We start from the raw sequence: 18,158 nt of genomic DNA, 5'->3' as shown, positions 1-18,158 counted from the left end.
TGTGCCTTGAGTCAGAGAATTCCTGAGAGCAATGTCTGTTGGTCCGTGCATGTGCCCTCACTCTCCTTGTCTCCAACTGAGGAGATAGAGGGCAGGGCCGACTATCTGCCTCTCTGGTTCCTTCTCTACTTCTCTCCTTCTGTCAGGATCTGGGAGTTGTGGTGGATCACAATCTCAACATTGTCAACAGTGTGATGCTGTTGCAAAAAAAGCAAAAGCAATTTAGGTTGCATTAACAGAGGCATAACATGCAAGTCAGAGGAGGTGATAGTACCACTCTATTCGGTGCTGGTTAGGCCTCAGCTGGAGTAATTTTGGTCACCAATGCATAAAAAGAATGTGGAGAAACTGGAAAGGATCCAGAGGCAAGTGACAAAGATGATCAAAGGGATGGTATGCAAGCCAGATGAGCAAAGGCCGAAGGAACTGAGTATGCATAGTATGGAAAAGAAGAGATTAAGGGGAGTCATGATAGCAGTCTTCAAATACTCAAAAGGCTGCCATAAACTAGATGGAGAAAAAGTGTTCTCCTTTGCCACAGAGGGTGGGACAAGAGGCAGTGAATTCAAACTACAGCATAGCAGATTTAGATTAAATTTCAGAAAAAGCTTGCTAATTGTAAGAACAGTAGGACAATGGAACACACTGCCCAGGGAGGTTATCGAAGCTCCTTCATTGGAAGTTTTCAAAAGGAGGCTGGATAACCATCTGTCTTGGATAGTTTAGACTCAACAAATCCTGCATCTTGGCAGGGGCTTAGATTAGATGACCCTTTCAGTCCCTTCTAACCCTTAGCTTCTATGAATCTACCGCGAATCCAAGTATGACGAGAAACAGAGGGGAAGGAGAGAGGGTAATAGAATACAGATAGGGATCACACATCTCAAAGAACCTCCAGTTGCTATAAGATAAGTAACTTACTCTTCTTCAAGTGCTGGTCCCTATATGTGTTCCACTGTGGGTGACTGACAAGCAGTACTCAAGTAGGAGGAGGGTGTGAGGATGCAGGCAGTACAGCTGTTTGAAGAGCCACTGTCCCAAAGGACATGTCAGCAGAGGAGTTCTGCACTACAGCATAATGTCTCATGAATGTGTGGATGGAACGCCATGTAGCTGCTTTGAAAATGTCCACTAGAGATACTTTTTGAAGTGATGCCATTAATGTCACTTGTGCTCTTGTAAAATGAGCCCTCACTCCGTGATGGGGAGGAAGATGTGACAGTTGGTAGCACAGACACCAGCTTCCTCTGGGCCCCAGGGGTGCTCAACCCTCCCACTCCGCCTCAGGCCCCACCCTCTTCCCCAGGGCTGGAGCACCCACAGAGTCGGCGCCTGTGGTTGGTAGCAGAGTAAGGCACAGGCCAAAATCCATTTGGAGATCATCTGAGAGGGTATCTAGTTTGATTGAGACTCATTCAGCTACTGCAAAAAAACAGGCGGGGTGATTTTCTGATTGGCTTTGTCTTTGCAGGTAAAAAAGTTGCATGTCAAGGGAATGATGGTTCCTCTCCTCTTCACATGCATGTGATTTTGGGGGAAAAACAGGTAAGTGGATTGACTGGTTCAGGTAAAACTCTGAAACTACTTTGGCCATAAACTTAGGATGTAAACATAATGAGACTTTGTCTTTATGTAACATGGTATGAGGCAGCTCTGCCATCAGTGCACCAAGCTCACCTGCTCTTCTGACTTAGATGATGGCCACAAGCAATGCAACCTTCATAAACAAGACAGACATGGAACATGTAGATAGTGGTTTGAAAGGAGGCTTAGTGAGTGCCAAAAGAACAAAGTTTGAGTCCATTGAGAAGCAGGTTTCCTTACTGGCAGAAAGGTTCTGATTTGGCCTTTCCAGAATGCGCTAGTCGGTGAGTGAGCGAAAATTGAGTATCCATGTGAAGGTGGGTGGTACACACTGATTGCTGCCAGGTGTACCCATAAAGAGTTGATGGTGAGACCAGCCATTCTGAGAGAGAGAAGATAGTCCAAAATAAGGGGAATATCTGCTGACTCTGAGGATATGAATTTTTGTTGTGCCCAGATGGAGAAATGTTTCCACTTGGCTAAGTAGCATTTCCTGATGGAATCTTTTCTGCTATTAATAAGGATGTTTTGTATGGCTTCAGAGCAGGGCTGGCCTTAGGGAAAATGGCGCCCTGCGCAAACTTGCATTTTGGCACCCCAGGCCCCTGGAGAAAACAGGAGCTGAAGCATTAACAAAGTCAACTTGTAGGCTTCTTGATGTCTCCAGGCAACAAGAAGCCAGTCATTACAACAGGGGAAGACAGTGAAGCCACCACACCTGATATGGGCTGCTAATACCAGGAAGACCTTGCTAAAGACCCTGCGGCAGTGGTGGGCAACCTGCGGCCCGCATGCGACCCATCAGGGTAATCTGCTGGCGTGCTGCCAGTTTGTTTACATTTGTCCCATTCCCGGCCAATGAGAGCTGCGGGAAGTAGCGGCCAGCATGTCCTTGCAGCCCGCACCGCTTCCCACAGCTCCCATTGGCCGAAAACAGCGAACCACGGCCACTGGGAGCTGCGGGCAGCCATGCAAATGTAAACAAACTGTCTGGTGGCCTGCCAGCGGATTACCCTGATGGGCCATGTGTGGCCCACGGGACACAGGTTGCCCACCACTGCCCTATGGGCAGTTGCAAGGCCAAATGGGAGCACTCTGTATTGAAAATGGTCAGGGCCCACCAGGAATCTGAGACGACATCTGTGAGCAGGATAAATGTCCATGTGAAAGTACATGTAAACCACATGTTCTTTTCCAGAGATGGGATTATAGATGCCAAAGTGACCATGCAAAATTTCAGCTTGTGAATAAAGCAGTTGAGATGGTGGAGATCAAGGATGGGTCTCCAGCCACCTTTCTGTTGGGTACTTGGAAGTATGTTAAGTATTGGTACTGAAGATTTCCCACTCTATTGGCTCTTTGCAATAGGAGGGATTCTACTTCTTGTTTGAGACTCTCCTTATGAGAATGGCCTCTGAAAAGGGATGGGATGGCGTTTTTAGGGGGCGGGGAAATTAATTCAACAGCATAGCTGGAATGGATGATGTCTAATATCCACTTGTCCATTGTTACTGCACTCCAGTTGTGCAAATAAAAGTGCTAGGTGACCTCAAAGCATGCATAGGAATGGAACGGTGCCATTGTAGGTGAGTTGCTGCTCTCAAACGCCCATCACTTTTAGTAGGAGGTTGGGATACAGATGATAGTGTTGCTTTAGAAGATGCAAGGAAACAGGATTTTTGAACCTTTTGCCTCTTATGGGATGGCTCATAAGGTTGCTGATGGTAAAATTGTTGAGTCATTGGCCTAGGCTGGTAGGGTTGCCTGTGGAATTTTCTCTTCACAGCAGGTGTATTGTGATGCTTTTGGGGTTCACCCAGACCAGTAAGGGGTTCTGTCACCACCTGCCCTGTAACCTTGGGTGCCTTCTGGCTGTGCAGTTTTAGCTCAGAGCCCTTACACCAGCAGCCTGCCCACCTCACAAAGGTCTCATCCTGAGCTTCCGCCAGCCCAATTACTCCTTTCAGGGTGACCCAAACAACCCATCTCATCGTGAGTCTCCTCCAAACTTTCTCCCCGTGGTGTCCAGTTCCTCTTACTGGAGACTCACACAGGTAATGGCAAGTTTGCTGCCTCCAAGAATGAGTGCACACTACAGTTTATACACTCCACCTTAATACACAGCACTGAGATGGTCTGCAGTAAAACTAAGAATATGTTTATTAACAAAAGGACGTAGATTTAAGGGTCAGTGCCATCAGTTCCAGGTGTTTAGGTTTAACTGGTACTGGAGGTAGCATTGTCACCTGAGCATGACCTGGTAGTGACAGAATCCTGCTTTGTGGACTTTCTTGTCATGACCATGAGACTTAGGACGATCTAAATCCTCATGGGCTCAATTACAATTCCCCATTTACAGTCACATTTTGAGACCTATCGGTTTTCCAGTTTTTAATCCATTTAATGTGTGCCATGTTAATTTTATATCATTCTAGTCTTTTAATCAAAATCTCATGAGACACCAAGTCAAATGCATTACAGAAGTCTATTACATTAACAGTATTACCTTTATCAACCACACTTGGTATCTTTTTTTGATGAGATTACAAGTTAATTTGACAAGATCTATTTTCCATAAACCCACACTGATTTTCATTAATTACATTTCCCTCCTTTAGTTCATTATTAAGTCCCATATCAGCCACTCCGTTATCTTGCCTAGGATCAATGTCAGGCTGACAGGCCAATAATTACCCAGATCATCTTTTTTTAAGAACTGGCACATTAGGCTTTCTTCCAGTCTTCTGGAACTTCCTGAGTGCTGAAAATCAACATTAATGGTCCAATGAACTCCTCAGCCAGCTCTGTTAAATTCTTACTTGCTCATTTAAAAATATCTAATTTTAGTAGCTTCTGTTTAACATCCTCCAGAGATAACTTAAAGGACTTACCAGTATGCCGGACTCCTGAGCATGGGGGGGAAGCCTCCACCAAAAGGGGCATGGCCTCAACCAAAAGAGGCGGACCTTTAAATCCCAGGCCCTTTAAATCACTGCCAGAGCTACCAGCTGCAGAGGCGGCTGGGAGTTCTGGGGCTCAACGGCGATTTAAAGGGCCCAGGGCTCTGGCCGCCATTACCGCAGTGGAGCCCTGGGCCCTTTAAATCATCACCAGAGCCCCTGGCTGCTGCCACTACCCTGGGGTTCCGGCAGTGGGGCTCCAGCGGCGATATAAAGGGCCCAGGGCTCCCTGCAGCAGTCGGAGCCCCAGGCCCTTTAAATTGCCCCAATCTCCGCTGCTGGAGCCCCCGGGGTAGCGGCCGCAGCCTGGGGCTCCAGGAGTGATTTAAAGGGCCAGGGGCTCCTGGCTGCTGCTACTGCAGCGGAGCCCCAGGCCCTTTAAATTGCTGCCAGAGCCCCACTGCCCGAGCCCTGGGGTAGCGGTGCCAGCCGGGGACTCCAGCGAAGATTTAAAAGGCCTGGGACTCCCAGCCACCACTACCAAGCAAAGCCCCAGACCCTTTAAATCGCTGACGGAGCCCCAGGGGCTCCCAGCTGCTGCCGCTACCTCTGGGCTCTGGCGGAGATTTAAAGGGCCCTGCTACAGTGGCTGGATAGCTGTGTGGGCTGGACCAGGGATGACCTACGGAAGTCCTAGGGAGGCAAGTGAAGAGATGAGTTTTGGGGAGGTTCTACATCTATGACCTTGTCAATATGGACTCATGAATGTTGAAATCTCCCAGGGCAAGAAGCCTGGGGTATTTCGCCACCAACTAGATATCAGCGAAGTCCTTTCTGAACCATTTAGTCGTTCTTGGTCTTTAAATGAGCCTCAAGTCTGTTAGCTTTGGATCTGTTCCCTATTGTCAGATGAATTAATTCAAATGAACTTGTTTTATATTCAATGCTTTGCCTCCTAGGCACAATATAACATACAGTGGTACGGAGCAAGAAGCTGTCCCAGTGGGTCACATCTGAGCAGTAAGAAAACCCTATAAGTTTGTATCAGAGAAAACGTAGGGATGGAGCCAGTGTGGTTTCACACAGGCCTGCAAATATCACGACTGCTTGTCCAGTCCCCTTTACTTGCTTACTACACAAAACCAGCTTGCAGCCATTACCCCAGTCCCATTCCATGGTTTGATGGTTGTTGCGAGAGGATGTATCCTTTTTAGAGATGAGCTTAATATGCAATTATCCTCATTATAGTTTAGCCAGATAATTGTTATTTCTGCAGTGCTTTTCCATGTGGCTATTTACTGGGGATTAGTGAATTAATAAATTAGGCTTGGGAAGCAAGGTGAAATTAGGACTATGATTTAAAAAGAAAGGTCAGTAGTTTGTCCATGAGATATCCAAACCCCTCATCCCCCACCTGAGAAATAATGTAATAATGTCACATAATGTGCTATCATGCTTCCATATATAAAATAAGGAAATTGTATGGCTCAGTGAGTACAGTAAAGAGCTGGGACCCAGGAGGAGCCTGGATTGAAATTTTATCCAAGCAGCTCGTTCATCATAAGATCTCAAAGAAGTCTCTTGCCCTCCTGATTTCTCAGTCAATCCATGTGGAAAACTCCCTCAACGTAACACTACAATTATATAAGGAACACGTTTCCTTGCCATTAAAAAAATACAAGTACTAAAGGTGTATATTCACTATAACATGTGCTCTCTCTCTGTCTTTCTCTGACTGAATAGCTACATGACTGTGTGTGCTGGCAAGTGTTACAGCACATTACTACAGAATTTACACCAGCTTGATGAAATGCAGTGCAAAATCTTGCTCAATTTTGCACGTTAAGGGCTGGCACATAAATTCATGCAGCCCCAGGGGCAGCAGACAAGGGAAAATATTGCCATTTTTATGTGTCAAATCTCATAAGAGATTTAAAAAATCACCTCAGTAAATAAGTTCTGCTCTCTGCTGAGAAATCAAAACTTTTTATTGAATTTAGTCACATTCCTGGAAAACGGTTTGGCCTAATCATTTCAAAAATACAGTCTCTGTGCACAGGCAAATGCTATGATGTGGCTCTAGAGACAGTTAATAGGTGGCTAGAGATTTTTATTTTATGCTATAAATGACAAAAAGATAAATATTTAGTATGTTCCAGCCCAACCTTGCCAGGTACCAAATGCCCAAAGACTGTATGCTCAGCACCTTGTAAGACTGAGCCCTTCATGAAGGTCATTGGACCGTAACCAAGCTGTTTATAAGTATTGTTAGCACTTGCAAGTTTGCTGAAAAGTTTAGTTTTGAGTTTGCCTTAAAAACTAACAAACTTTACCAAGCTGTTTTCTATGACATCTTTGCTTTACATCACATAATCACATCAAACTAAAGGCACCAGGCATGGTCCAGGGATTAACTTGAAGAAACCCCTCCTTTATTAAATGATTGTGGAACATTTTAATATTTTTTTCAAAGAGCAGAGAGAAAACAGAACCCCACCAGTGTGGGTGCCTCTCAATAAGATGAATCTTCTTTATTGTCAATATTGAAATGTATTACCAAAGTCAATGCTGAGGAGCCAAAGATAAGCTGCTCTGGAAGTCATGGTAGAGAAAGGAATCATACCATACCTGATGAGCTGAAAGTAAATCTGACAGGAATGCTTGGCACCTGCAAAATAAACCTGCTGCTAAATGGCGTAATAACAAGCAAGGTGATTTGTACTATTAAACAGCAGCAGCAGGTCAGAGAAAAAGTGGAACCAGTTCTTTGAAATACATTTTTCTACTGCACATAAAAATGAGAAACGGAGGAGGGATCATTAATATTCTCCTGACAATGCATGGAAAACGTGTCTACTGAGGTGGCTATTGAAAAGGCACAGTGCTGTTTCAAGGAGGCGATTTCATTGTTATTAGCCTGAGCTAGCTGATTTTCATTAGTTTTTAAAAGCTCATGTTTTGGTTCAGCTAAATATTAGAAATGTCTAAATAATGGCAAGAGTTCAGGTTGCACACTAGGTCTTGTTTTAAAGACCACCTGCCTATGGCATGCTGGCCTATTTTTTAAATACTTTCTTCATTTCAAATACCTAAATCCAGAGGCCACCTGTTTCCTGCCTTTGCCTTCTTCAGTCTCAAAAGTTTTATTGTAAACACAGGTGAGCGAAAGACATTGCTTGATGTTAGGGCGTCTGAGGAATTTCAACAACAGCTGAAGCACAAGCCAGCTACTTCTGGAGCTTTCCAGCCTCAATGAACTCGATGAGAGAAGTAAAATCTTTCCCCCGTGAAGATACTATTTGTAAAAATTACCATACTGAATTTTGAACTGTGGACCATCTAGTCCAATAGTTTGTCTTTGGACTTTTAGCACACCACCTAAAACAGATCTATGGGCAGATTCTCAGCTGCTATGAGTGGAGCTACACCAATTAATATCAGCAGTGGAGCTGACCCAATGTGTTTGGGGAATAACCCTCTCATTTGCTTAAGTCTAAGTGAGAGTCAATTACCCATTCTGCTAACCCAATGACATCAAGCTTGAAAAAGGCCACTTTTGGACTATTCCTAATCCCACTCACTGGAAGTACAGTTTACAACAATAGGAAGTAAGCAAGTCATTGCAATGAGGGTGCAGGCATTATGTTCAGAAGACTGGCCTGCTGTCAACAGGCAGGTAGAATAGAAATCTACTATAAAGCTATCAACTCCTTGGTAGAGGTTTGTGACTATCTAAGGCAGTATTTCCCAAATGGTGGATTGTGGGTCACAGGAAGGTTCTGGATGGGTTGCGGGGCCGGTGCGGAGGGAGGATTGGAGAATGAACCCAACCCATAGTGGCAGTTCCTGTCCCATGGGGCTGGACCCTGCTCTGGGCATTGTGACCTTGCAACCAGGGTCACACAACCACTCAGCATTGTGACCCCATACACCAGGTCACAACACCTGGAGCAGGGAGCCAAGCCCAGCTCCGTGGGACAGGAGCTGCTGCTGTGGAATCAGTATCCCACTCCAGCTCCCACCCCTCCCACACCGGCCTAGGGGGGTGGAGGGTGATGCTGCAGGTGATCAATGCTGGAGGAGAAGGATGCCGGCCTGTGACTGCCCCCCGTCCCCGTCCCCTGGTTGGACTGTAAAAAAAAAAAAAAAAAGTACAGTTGGTGGGTCGCTTACTAAAAAGTTTGGAACCACTGATCTAAGGCCTATGTAAAATGTGAATCAGTTTATCTACCAATTTAGGTTAGTCTGGTGTAATTCATTTGTTTGGAGTTCAGTCATTGCTGTGTTTGACAGTAGCAGAGTGCAGATACAAGACTGGACAGCACACATTTTAAAAAAGGTCTTCTAACTCTGTTCAGAGCATGAGAATGTCATGAAAGTTAAAACCTTCCAGAGAGGTACAGAATATTTATTAAATCCAACAGAAGTATACAAAGATTTCTGAAGAACAAAAGCCAAGAACAGGTCCTGGTTTATTATTCTCTAACATACCGAGTGAAAGTAGAAAGGTGGCTTCCTCCTTTATGGAAAAGCAGTGAAGTCTCAATGGGATTCAGTTAGACTAAAGATGCTACATGTTCTTCTCTTCTTTTCCCTCCCTGTGGGAAAGCTTCATTTGGTGAATTTTAATGCTAATGTAAGTAAGGGCACTTTCTGTACACAGAAAGGCACAGTTATACCACAATACATCGCCAAACTGACCTACAGCACCTGTGCACAGAAATCATCCCAAACGCGGACTGTGAACAGACTTCTGCCAAGGTCTAAGTTGAGACCCCCAAAGACAGCCTCCTTTGTGAGCCATGTGTGAACCCAGCTCTGCGAAGCTGCAAGGCTAGGAACTCAGAAACCCACCTAGTCTTCCAAGCAGAGTACATTTTTATAAACATGACAGCCCCCCAGGCTCACTCTTCCATCTTCCCCTACCATATCACTATTGTTAAAAAGTTACTGATTCATATTATGAAAGCTCACACAGCAGGCACTTATCTCTAAACATGGAAATCTGCATTTTTAAACTCAAGAGAAAAGCAACACTGATCTTTGCAGTTCATATCAGCAGTTTTATGATGGTGTCTTCATGACAGTTCTAAACATCACTACCTTTGAGCTTGTCCTTCTTTCTGTTGCTCCTTGTGAAGCATTGGAAACCATGTGTCATAAATTAACGATTACAAAAAAATGCTTTAAAAAATAACTTAATTGTTATATTTATGATGGGGAAAATCTTGCACTGAATATTAAATACTATTCTTAGAGCCTTTTGGTCATCGAGGGAGCAACTGCGTACAGTTAGAAAAGCAAAATACAATTTCATCCCAAAGTGCTACTGGTATTAGAAAATGCGCGATCAAAGGTAAACAATATTTTCTTCAACTCTCGCTTCGTTTTCTGCATCCTGCGAGCTGTGAGACTGCGGGTTCACCAGCAGAACATCAGCAAGCGGCTGGGCCTGGGTGCAGCCGGGATTCAGACTGCGCGCTCTTGGACACCGGATCTGGGATGCAGTTAAATCTGTAACACATACAGAGGACATGGTACAACAAACAGCTGATTCAGACTCAGAATTGACAGACAAAATTCTTACTTTGTGATTGGCAATTTGTTAAACCACCACTGTGTACGTACAGTAATTGTGCATAAAGAAAACCTGTTACTATAAGAATGCACCCTACAGTTAAGCACAAAGTAGGCCTTAGTCACAGCCTAGTGATATCAATGGATATCTTTCCATTGCTTTCCAAGGGCTTGATGGCATTGTTTTTAACTATGGTACTAAAAACATAAGCAACTGTATCCATAAAAGAAGTTTTTGTCTATTCTGTAGTTATTGTGTGTGCACTTATGGAATGGCATAAATACAGTAAGAGAAGGGTTTGAAAGGCAGCATATAGTACATAATACATGTTCTGTTTGCCCTTGTTAGTGAGCCCACCCCTTTCGTAAAGGTATTACACTCTCACACAGCACATAATGGGGTGTATTTTCAGCCAGGCTGAGACTTTATTTGGGGGTGCATTTTTGTGCTTGCAGATAAATTACATAAGAATGGTCAGACTGGGTCAGACCAATGGTCCCTCTAGCCCAGTGTCCTGTCTTCCAATTGTGGCCACTGCCAGATGCTTCAGAGTGAATGAACAGAAAAGGGCAGGTATCAAGTGAGCCATCCCTCCATCATCCACTCCCAGATGCCAGTAGTCAGAGGTTTAGGGACACCCAGAGCATGGGGTTCTGTCCCTGATCATCTTGGCTAATAGCCATTGATGGACCTGGCCTCCATAAATTTATCTAATTCTTTTTTGAAACCAGTTATATTTTTGCCCTTTGCAACATCCCCTGGCAATGAGTTCCAGAGGGTGACTGTGCATTGTGTTAAGTACTTTTTTGTTTTAAAGAAGTTTGTTTTAAACCTGTTGCCTATTAATTTCATTGGGCGACCCCTGTTTCTTGTGTTATGTGAAGGGGTAAATAAAACTTCCTTATTCGCTTTCTCCACACCATTCATGATTTTATAACCTCTATCATATCTCCCTCCCCCACATCATCTCTTTTCCAAGCTGAACAGTCCCAGTCTTTTGTATCACTCTTCACATGGAAGCTGTTCCATACCCTTAATCATTTTTGTTGCCCTTTTCTGTATTTTTATTCCCAATTCTAATATCTCTTTTTTGAGATGGGGTGACCAGACCTGCACGCAGTATTTGAGGTATGGGCATACCATGGATTTATATAATGGCATTATGCTAGTTTCTGTCTTATCTATACCTTTCCTAATGGTTCTTAATGTTCTGTTCGCTTTTTTGACTGCCACTGCACACTGAGGGGATGTTTTCAGAGAACTACCGATGATGATGCCAAGATCTCTTTCTTTCGTGGTAACAGCTAATTTACACCCCAGCATTTTGTATATATAGTTGGAATGTTTTCCAATGTGCATTACTTTGCATTTATCAACACTGAATTTCATCTGCCATTTTGCTGCCCAGTCATCCAGTTTTGTGAGATCTGTTTGTAACTCTTCACAGTTTGTTTTGGACTTAACTATCCTGAGTAATTTTGCATTGTCTGCAAACTTTGCCACCTCACTGTTTACCCCCTTTTCCAGCTCATTTATGAATATGTTGAATAGCACTGGTCCCAGTACAGATCCTTAGGGGACTCCGCTGTTTACCTCTCTCCATTGTGAAAACTGATCATTTATTCCCATCCTTTGTTTCCTGCATGTTAACCAGTTACTGATCCATGAGAGGACTTTTCCTCTTATCCCACGACTCCTTACTTTGCTTAACAGCCTTTGGTGAGGGACCTTGTCCAAGCACTGAAACTCCAATTGTGGGAGCAAATCTTAGGAGTTACAAGTCTATCTGATTTGTACTTGCAATCTGTAGTTAGATGTATAGTGAGGCTTGGAAGGATTAGATGTAATCGGTAAATGTTGGTAAACGTCAATTTCACTGTACACACACAAACCGACAAAAATATTTCTATTGAAAATAATCAAAATTTACAGAAAGACAAATGTAAGAAAAACACTGCTTGAGAACTTATTAGAATTTGATTTAAGGATATTTACTTTGTACATTTTCACGTGATCTTGACAATTTGTCTTGTAATGGTTATAAAACTAACTTTTTGTATCTCAACATAATTGTCTGACCCTCCCCATAATTTTCCACAACTGTGAAAATTTAAATCAATACAAATCTAAGAAAACATTGATATCCATCAAAATGATTAAAAAATAAAACATTCTGCCAAGTCTAGTTATAACTATTTAGATTTCACTGTTCAGCCACAGACTTCCAGTGTGACGTAAGACAAGTCAATCTACCTTGTGCCTCCGTTCTGTGTGAGTAAGATGAAGTCCAAGTATACTACAATGTGCAGTGGGCTCGGATTAATTTGAGTGGCTTACTGGTTTAACAATGACATCTACATATTTCAACAAAGTGATTCAGCCGTTCACATCTTCAGTGTAACTGCCTGTGATGCAAAGACACTTCAATCCATGTTTACTTTCTAAACCAACTGTTACAATAGTATTACTGTGTTTTAAATGTGTCATTGTGATGGATAGATATCTGGTTAAACAAAGCTTTCTAGATTAACTCGTGTTCTTCTATTTTGCTAAATAGCATAACAGTAAAACGATACATCTTCCAAAGGAAACTGCATCCTCTGAGATGCACCTTTCATCACAGGGAGGAGGCATCATTGCACGAGGACTCAGCTCAGGGTATTGGCATCAGCAAGCCTTGAGTCCTGATCCTGGTTGTGCCAGTGACTTTCATTGTTACTCTGGACTAGTTGCTTCCCTCTCTTCCTCAGTTAACCCCATCTGGAAAACTGAGAACACATTTTGAAACTCTGATCACAAATGGTTCAGTTTGTACAATGAGAGGCAAGCATTAAAATTTACAGCAGATGGAAACACTTCTGACTCCATCACTATTGAAAGAAATTATTTATGGAATTCTGCTCATAGACTCAGACTTTAAGGCCAGAAGGAACCATCACAATCATCTAGTCTGACCTCCAGCACATTGCAGGCCACAGAACCTCACTCACCTACCCACTCCTGTAATAGAACCTTAACCTCTGTCTGAGTTACTGGAGTCCTCAAATCATGATTTAAAGACTTCAAGTTACAGAGAATTCACTATTTACACTAGTTTAAACCTGCAAGTGACCCCATGCTGCAGAGGAAGGTGACCTCTGTGATGTTACAATGCTATGCCAAAGGCCTGCACTTGTGGTCTAACGCGTGAGGCAGGGGGAGAGGGAACATGAGAACTGTGAAGGACCGAGTAGGTTAAGCCAAAGTTAGGAGTAGCCAGTGCTTTATTATGAAGCTTTTTAAAGATAGCTCTTTCAAAGTTCAGGGAAGCATGAGTCTCTAATAGGGGAAGTTTCAGCCACTATAAGGGTGACAAGTATTTTTTGGCCCATGAATGCTCTGTGTAAGCCGACAGATGAGGAAAGCGCCATTCTTGGCTGCCATTTGGGTAGGCCGGAACATAGGCCCTGCCTAATAAAAGCACAATGTGTCCCAAAAATGACATAATCAGTCTATGAGTGGAGAGGGTGCCTGCTGTCTCAATGCTTCAGTGCCATGAGACCTCTCCAGAGAGCAGCTGGTACCACAGTAGGCAGCAAGATGCCATGATGACAGCAGCTGGTCGGAGAAGAATGAAGGAACTGCTCCAGAACAACAAATAACTATTTCAGGTGTAGGAAGAGTTGAACAAATGGGGCCTGCTGTACGTTTACAGTAATGCTATCCTGCTCTCTTGTTATGCATAGTAGTGACAGATGAAAAGAACAGTGCTTTATGAGGCTCTTCATACAAACTATCCACACTGGGACAGAGTTCCTTTACAAAAAGGAAGAAATTATAATAGTCAAGTGCTAAAGTGGATACTGCTAGAAATAAATAGTCAAGTATTATTCTCTAGTATTGATATGCAATGGAGGTAAGAAGCTGCTGTAGATTATGGGTAAAGGTACAGGACGGCTGTCTGTGTGAGCTTCTTTTGGTGGGTACCATCTTACTCCCATGCCTAGACCAGACACAAAATCAGTTTCATAATCTTCCTTGTGTGTCTCTGTTATATTTAGGATTAAGCAATACATTTTTTGCTGATTTTCCACCCCCTACCCCCAACTTTGACGCAAATTTCCAAATTTTAGGTGACCACTCTGGCTTATCTCCAACACGGACCTCTTTTGCAGAACACGGTTTAAACCAAAACACTTCTTGTGAGGTACTGAGCACCATCAGCTCCCACTGATTTTTACTAAGCCCCTCACAAGATGTGATAAGCACCTGGCTGCACCAGCTCCTTCATGATTCAATTATTTCCTCATTGACATCATTAATATTATTGCATATAACCATGCTGTGCTGAACAGGATGTTACTTCCCCAGTGACTCTAACCCCGGCAAAAGCAGATATTGTGGGAAAGGCAGAAGACGTGGCAGCCAACCTGAACTGAGGGCCAGATTCTTGGTCCCAGTTTCAGCAGCATGAAACAAGTGGAAAGTTGCCCTAGAGGAGCAGCTGAGGGTTCCTCCTGACAAAGGGGAGCCCTCAGGCAGATTAGTCCTGGTGCTGGCCTCAAAACATCCTGTAGCTCCTTCTCAGATATTAAACAAAATATACCATCACCATCTAACTGTTTAACTAACTCTTATTTAAACACACAAGGCCAAATCCTCAGCTGCACCACCTTTCCTCTAGGCAGAGCTAAGGAGAGCAGGGGAGAATGCAGGGTTGGTCAGACTCTACTCCAACTACCCTACCCCAGAGGGTGTGTCGAAGGCAGGAAAGGGTAGGAACTGGGTGACTTTGAGTAGCCCTAAACTGCTGTATGCTACACTGGGGGCTGCTTCAGCCCAGGCCAGCCCAGTATAAATGCAGTGGAAAAATGGCTTCAAGCCACCCTTCTCCCTCAGCTGAGGATCTGCCCTGTATGTTTAAATTAGAGTTACTGAAACCATTCAATGACAATTTATGTCAAAAGGAGCCGGAGGCTGTTCCAATAGCTGGTGAGCTCTAAAGTCCACAAACAATTGAGACACAGAAACATATAGAAACATATGCATCCGAAGAAGTGGGCTGTAGTCCACGAAAGCTTATGCTCTAATAAATTTGTTAGTCTCTAAGGTGCCACAAGTACTCCTGTTCTTCTTTTTGCGGATACAGACTAACACGGCTGTTACTCTGAAAAAAGAAACATATAGGCAGTTTCAGTATTAAAAATGAATCAAATTCTGTTTAAATGTAAATGAGAGCAGATATTAGCCAGCTGGCTAAAGTGCATGTAAATGAACTGTTCAAGGAACATTTTACTCATAAGGATGTAGTTTCTGTACAGCCAAACTGGAACGACAGAGGGCAAGTACAAGCAGGTTCAGCTCCCATGGAAGTCTGAGCCAAAAGCTGACATATAAAATGTGGTTTAATTTAGGTGTAAAGTGGCAGAAAATGGGTGCAAATGACAAAGCAATGGAACTTGCACCAATGGAGGATGCAGCGCATGTGCAAAACTAACATAACCTGCACCTCAAGGGAATGGCATGGCGATCAGACAGCAAATGTGAAAAATCGGGACGGGGCTGGGGGGCAGGGGGGGGTAATAGGAGCCTATATAAGAAGACGACCCAAAAATCAGGACTGTCCCTATAAAATCGGGACATCTGGTCACCCTAATGGCAATGCAGCAGGGAAAATGACTAACAGGACAGTGTAAGACAAACCAACTCCCCACCTTCAGTCCCATGTCATGCTGTATTGATTAAATACCACAAATGGTCTGCCTGATCATCACTCTGCCCTGGAAACAGTGCTCTTGAGGTCAGCCTTGGGTGTTCAAACACCATAATGAGCAGACAGGAAGGACAGACAGATAGGGTGTCAGGGAATTAGGGAGCAATCCTACCACAAAACGTGTGTGTACATAACAAAAAATCCCCTACAGCTCCCTCCTGCTCTGACTCAGATTCCTTCTCTCCTCTCAGGCCCCCTTAGGGTCCATATGCAGTGGCTTCCCCATAGAGTAGGTGTAGAATTCCTTTGCCCCAGTCCACCAATCCCAACTGTTGTCATGTTCTGCGCAGAACCAGTTTAACACGCTGAACGGGGCTACTGTGATGTTTACAGCCACACACTGTACATTTCAGCTACTTTTTGCATCAAATAGTTTAAAAAAAAAAACAATAACTCCTCCATTTTTTCGTTTACAACTAAACAGTTTTTGTACCATGCGCCTGGTTTTAGCCCATGTTCATCTGGACTGACAGCTGACATGTCGAGTTCAGCCCAAAGCTATTTGAAATGGCAGAGGTACTGTATTTAACCCTGAAAGCAGCATTCCTACATAATGGAAAGCATTGGCAGAAGCCTAAAGTATTGTGTTGAGTGAAAATGTGATTGAGCCTGGGATTTTCAAAGGCAGGAGTTAGGCATCCACCAGCCATTGAAATTCAATGGGAATTGAGTGCCTAAGTCCTTTACGCTCCTTTGAAAATTCCAGTCTACATTGCTACTGCATCTGTCTATATTTCTGCCCATCACTGTAGTATCTGAGTGCCTTGCATATGAAATCAATAGCAATAGCCAAGTCCCTAGTGGGATTCATGGAGTCTCTAGCTCTTCTCCTTTTTTGGGGTGCAGACTACTTGAGGGTTGTTTGATTTTTATTACATGCTAGGTATTTTCCCAGTATTAAATCGATTTTACATGTTAGGGGTTCAGTTGTGGCTGTGAACAACCAGCCATGGGAGAGGACAGGATAAAGTGTGCTGCCCCATTGGGTGCCAGGAGGCAATGAGTTATTGGGTGCCAACGCAATTGCTAGATGCAGTCTCTCTGCATTCAGGCAAGTGCATCTGGCCCACACCCTGCACAGAATGGGGAAGGCTTCTTGCACCCACTCCCCCCCTCCACATAGGGCTGGGCACAAGGAGGCCTTTGGTGTCTGAGAGGGTCTGGCATTACTTCAACTATCCCTCCATGAAAGGCTTCTCACTGGAAACTGGAAATGTTCTGAACCTCTCTCACACACCCAGAAAAATTCTGACCTTCATACCACTGAGGAAAGAGAAGCCTAATCCATTTCTTAACCAGCTGAATAAGATTGAAAATCGACCTAGGAATTTTAATGCTGCCCTTTACTTTTAACCAGTCCTACAGAAGAAAAAGCAGCTGCTACATTTCTCAGGCAAACAAGCATCCTCCTGCATGAGAGATCTTTTCACAAAAAGCAGACGAGCAATTAGATCAAAACAGACCCAGGGTTAATTAGCCTTGTCAGTCTTTTGAGTATTTTGTTGTTAGTAGATTTAAAACGAAGGAATCAGAGTTCTGGTTCTATGACATTAAAGGTCTGTGACAGCATAATCTTTTTTTCTGTCTCTGCCTTCGATTGTTGATCACGGTAAAATTACTGGAATGTCACAGGGCTATATATGCCTATTATCTGTGCAATTATTAGTTTAAACAAAGCAGCATGGATTTTGTTTTAGCCTCCCAATTGTTTAGAAAGGTTCAGTTAAGAGCCTTTGGACCAAGTCCATGGCTGGCTTAAATGGGTGCAACTCCATGTTGATGACCTATGGAGTGGGGTCATTAAAAAACAGTTTTGTAAAGATTCTCAGATACCATTGTTGACAACAAGGTTCAAATCTTGGACCTTCAGCATCAGATACACAGGTCTCTTCACCACTTGAGCTGAAGGCGACCTCCTTTAGGCTAAAATATTTAGTTTTGGTTTTTATCCTATTATGTAGATGTGTCAACAATTGTGCTGGCTTTAAAAAGTGCACAGCTTTTAAAACACGTTCTTTCTACAGTATTTCCATTGGACACTAACAGCAGAGATTTAAAAATAAGTTTTACTTGATATCACACCCTTCTACACATTAAATGCTTACACTCTCACCTCAGTGTGGAGCACTGCCTACCAGCTGTCAGATATTGCTTAATATTGATTTAATTAGGTGTGAATTCTCTACTAAGTTGTCTATGTGATAAGCTTTGAACCCTTAGATGGCTAATCACACACACACACACACACACACATAGTCGAATGGATAGTCTGCGAACAATGAACACATTTTATTGACCTACTTCTTTTCCAGCTCATTAAACACAGCTGCACCCAAATGATCAA

At 43.5% G+C, this 18,158-nt stretch overlaps 1 protein-coding gene across 7 annotated transcripts in view; it reads right to left on the bottom strand.

The window, feature by feature from the left end:
- Positions 1-8,877: 8,877 nt before the first annotated feature.
- Positions 8,878-18,158, bottom strand: part of ARHGEF28 (Rho guanine nucleotide exchange factor 28) — a 190,044-nt gene continuing 180,763 nt past the window's right edge. For 6 of the 7 annotated variants that reach the window (XM_054031953.1, XM_054031955.1, XM_054031957.1 and 3 more), the window contains one exon: positions 8,878-9,998. In XM_054031953.1, coding sequence (XP_053887928.1) covers positions 9,835-9,998 — 164 coding nt within the window. In that variant the 3' untranslated portion in view covers positions 8,878-9,834. The remainder of the gene's footprint in view (positions 9,999-18,158) is intronic. The other variant, XM_054031956.1, reaches the window with a different exon arrangement.

This window comes from Malaclemys terrapin, chromosome 6, assembly GCF_027887155.1.
Source record: "Malaclemys terrapin pileata isolate rMalTer1 chromosome 6, rMalTer1.hap1, whole genome shotgun sequence".
NCBI lineage: Eukaryota > Metazoa > Chordata > Testudines > Emydidae > Malaclemys > Malaclemys terrapin.
This window is presented reverse-complemented; position numbering and strand designations above follow the sequence as displayed.